At 35.5% G+C, this 4,491-nt stretch overlaps 1 protein-coding gene across 1 annotated transcript; it reads left to right on the top strand.

Moving 5' to 3' along the window:
• Nucleotides 1-348: 348 nt before the first annotated feature.
• On the top strand, nucleotides 349-2,535 carry LOC131163857 (peroxidase N1-like). The gene is made up of 3 exons (XM_058120661.1): nucleotides 349-756; nucleotides 1,552-1,714; nucleotides 2,111-2,535. Exons 1-3 carry the CDS (start codon nucleotides 349-351, stop codon nucleotides 2,533-2,535), a joined length of 996 nt encoding a protein of 331 aa, XP_057976644.1.
• The last annotated feature ends 1,956 nt before the right edge of the window (nucleotides 2,536-4,491 follow it).

Below are 4,491 nucleotides of genomic sequence, written 5' to 3'. Positions count from 1 at the left end.
GTTTTCGAATTTCAAAACATCCACTAATCATGGCGGTGGCAAAGAAACTTTTACTTAATTGAGTTAATGCAGCCAGGCCGTCACTACCATGCAAAATGCACATGCAAAGGGGAAAAACCAAGTTTGTGTAGATTGATCCATTCCTCCTCAGCTCCATGACTGAGTTCTAGTTTTGACTTTGCGTCTGGTCATACATGCACGCGTTTACGTGTGTGTGTATATATAGACACTCCTCATCACTTCCTCTTTCCACTCATCAAGAGCTTCAACCTTTAACTTTCACAAAACTAATTAATCCTGGAGCAATAGCTGCAAATTTCATACCAATATTCCTCTACTGTTTTCCCAATGGAGGCAGCTGGTTACTCCAAGAAAGCACGCATACTGCTGGTTTATCTGCTGGTGGCCATGGCTGCCACCGGAGCTCGCGGCCAGGGCACCCGTGTCGGGTTCTATGGGCGCTCGTGCCCTCGGGCTGAATCCATTGTTAGAGCAACGGTGAGGGCTCATTTCAGGTCTAATCCCTCCATTGCCCCAGGGTTGCTTCGAATGCACTTCCATGATTGCTTTGTTCAAGGTTGCGATGCCTCCATTCTAATTGATGGACCTTCTACCGAGAAAACAGCTCCACCCAATCTCAACTTGAGGGGATATGAAGTCATCAATGATGCTAAAACCCAGCTTGAATCAATTTGCCCCGGTGTGGTCTCTTGTGCTGATATCCTAGCCCTTGCAGCGCGTGACTCTGTAGGCCTGGTAATTATCACTGCGTGTGCATGCCTTTACATTTGCACTAGTGCTTGGACAGACCAGAAATCTGCATGCTAAGTTATTATTTATTTTTATATTAATAATTAATTTTACTTTTTTTGTGATTTTGACTATTTTTATAACTTAGTTAAATTAATTTTTTGTCTCTAACACTGACTTACTATCATAATGATAATCAATGAATGCTATTTGAAAAAATTAATAAATGTGACCCATTTAATAAACCTCCATTGAAATATAATTTTTGCAATATTTCAGAATATTTAAAAGTATGCATAAAAATGTTTTGAATAGTAAGATCTCCATAAAAATGTTTTCTTGCATATTATTTTTACTACCAAATCACTACATGCGTGAAACTACTTAAAAGAATAAATGAAAAGAAAAGTTGAGACCATATTTTTGGTAAATCTCCTTAAAAAATAGTTCATGCCTCCTCAAATATATAGTCAATACAAAATGGTGAATAAAGGGAAATTTTATATATGTACGTACATATGCATACACATACATATACATATGTATGCCTGTGAATCTCTAGCTATGCATTGGATATATATATATAAAGATAGAGTTATTTACGTTATTTATATTGTTTTATTTACCAAGTAAAAAGACATTATTAAGTAAAATATATATATTATTCTATATTGTTACTATTTGAAAACATAAGTTCATAAATTCACATTCTTAATTATATCAAATTACTCAAGTCATTTGATCATATAACTATGCCACTTACACTATTTTACATATGAAATTATATATTATTGGGTGCAGACTAATGGACCAACTTGGTCAGTGCCTACTGGACGAAAGGATGGTCGAGTTTCATTGGCATCAAATACTGCCAATTTGCCAGGATTTACTGAATCCGTCGATATTCAAAAGAAGAAGTTTGCAGCCAAAGGTCTCAGTACTCAAGATCTCGTCACGCTTGTGGGTGAGTGCCTACTACATTTTATGAATTAAATTTACATGGTTCGACTATATATTGAGTGTGAGGAAGAACCTTTCGATAACATATCAAATTATTATGGTGCATTATCTTTTCAATGCAATTGTGTAGACTTAAAATTTTTTATATGCTATCTCACACTTTTAATGTCTCTAACTTGTGCTTACAAATATATAACCGACACTGGAGTTATCTAAATAGTACAAAAATCTAGTTTGATGGTTTCGATTTAATCAACTCTAATGAGAGTAGCTATGAAGGATATATTTTGTGTAGTTGGCATTTAATTACACATTTTATTACATTTGAACCATATATAATGACCTTTAGCACTTAATTAATTTTTTGAAACGTCATACTTACGTTCCTCTCTATGTGTAGGAGCGCATACCATTGGAACTTCAGCTTGTCAATTCTTTAGATACCGCTTGTACAACTTCACCAATACAACTAGTAGTGGAGCTGATCCTTCCATCAACCCAACATTTATTCCTCAGCTACGAGCTCTTTGTCCGGCAAATGGCGATGTGACGAGACGAGTTGGGCTTGACACTGGCAGTTCAAACGCATTTGATACCTCCTTCTTCTCAAATTTGAGGAATGGTCGAGGAATTCTTGAATCTGACCAGAAGTTGTGGAGTGACAACTCCACCAGACCTTTGGTCCAACAATTCCTAGGGTTTAGAGGCTTGCTTGGGCTTACCTTCAACGTGGAGTTTGGAAGGTCCATGGTGAAAATGAGCAACATTGACGTCAAGACTGGAGCTAATGGTGAAATTCGCCGAGTCTGTTCTGCAATAAATTAAAGAAATTTTGGTTTCCATGCAAAATGCATGCTTTCATCTTAAGTTTGATTTATTGAATTTGGTGCGCAAGCTAATTAATATTGTGTCTTGTATTTGAAAGAAAGTGCATTGTGGCGGTGATTTTGCCCACAATAAATAATAAAAAAAATTGATGCGAGTGTTTTTTATATTGGACTTTAGGCCTATTATAATAATGACAGTACACTGATTCTTGCAAAAGTTTTAAGTGCTTATGTCAAAATTTTAATTTTATTTTAATTGAATGAAGGGTGCTAATGAGAACTGTTGACCCTATAGGTCATATCCCAGTTTTGATAATGAAAAATACTGGTAATTGATGGCTATCAAGTTTGTATGCAGGTCTATATTCATAGATACTTTGATGGCACATGAAGAAAAGTATGAAGACCCTAAAGATCATTTTGTGTTGTAATTCATTATTAATCAATTTGGGTCTGTAATAGTAATTGGGGGAAATGGTCTATAATAATCAATGCTTTACCTGTATGATAGGGTAGATAAGCTCAAATGACCATAGTGAAACCAAATGACTGTAAGGCTCGGTCAACCGACGCAAGATTTTTTCGGTGTCCTAAAAAAGACCTAGAATGACCCTAGGATCCACATGCATGCATAAACATAATATGCTTATATGGTTAGGGTGTTTGCATAAGGAAATAGAACCGAAATGCATTAAAAATGCATGTTCGGTCGACCATACCTTCACAATGAAAGTCTGTCGGTCGATCGAACTGGTCACCAGGTCAACAGTTTGACCATTGCACGGTCGACCGAACCTTGCCCAGTTCAAGTTACCCAGTCGACCAAACTCCCTCCCAGTCAACTACACCTATTGCTTAAGCCAACCACTTGGTCAGCCGAGTTCCCACGTGTGTTTGGCCAATCGCCCAATCGACCAAAGCACTTAGTTCAAATCCATACAGTCGACCAAACCACGCGGAAATGAAAAATCGCCTTTGGGAAACTTAGTCTGGTCGACCGAACTTTCAATTCAAATTTTACCCAGTCGACCGAACTTAATCACTTGGTCAACCGAACCTCACCTTTGGTCGACCGATGCTCTCGGGTTGCCATATTATTTTTATCACGATTAAATTTTTTAAACAGGTTTAATTGGATTAAAATGGTTTAAAACAAAACTAATAATCCCCTATATGTCTTGGACGGCTATAATCAAGGGGTAGTCTATATATACCCCCTCATTTGAAAAGATTAGCACCCAATTAGAAATCTTAATTAGGAAAAATCCTCTGAAATTCAAAAATCTCCTATACTCATTTTTTAATCTCCTACACTCATTCTTACCAGATTTTATTGCTTAAATCTCTTTGTAAGTGTGATTGAGTGTTCTTCTCATTAGGGTTAAGCTCTCTCTTGTTCTTCTTGGTTGAGATTATTTTATTAGAGAGTTAAGCTTGAAGTTTCCCTAGGAGACTTTGTTAATGAGTCTTCCCAAGGAATACTTCTTTGAGCCTTTGAGTTTTGCATTGTCATTACAATACTCAAGGAGTTCACATTGGATTTTGATTGCTAAAATATTTTACAAATCATTTTCAAAATATCTCTTGTACTTATATTTGAGAAATATATATTTTGAGATATTTTCTTAAGTGCTAAAAGATCCTTGTTGCTATACCTTTGATTGAAATTATCATTTTAATATAAAGATCAAATAATTATTTTACAAACCATTGTTGAATATCTCTTGTAGTTTATTTTGATAAAAACTTCTATTTATATATTTGAAGTATACTTGTGATCTTTGCTAGTGCATTGTGATTGAGAATATTATTTTGATACAAAGATCTTATCACTTACACTCTTACGTACTGATTGCATTATTGACATTAATTTTGAGAGTAGACACTAAGACTACATTGAGCTTATCATATCTTATCATTTAGTAGTGTGCATTAATTTGTAATATTGTGCATA

This window comes from Malania oleifera, chromosome 9, assembly GCF_029873635.1.
Source record: "Malania oleifera isolate guangnan ecotype guangnan chromosome 9, ASM2987363v1, whole genome shotgun sequence".
Lineage (NCBI taxonomy): Eukaryota > Viridiplantae > Streptophyta > Magnoliopsida > Santalales > Ximeniaceae > Malania > Malania oleifera.
Note: the sequence above shows the minus strand (reverse complement) of the source record. Positions and strands in the feature narration are given on the sequence as shown.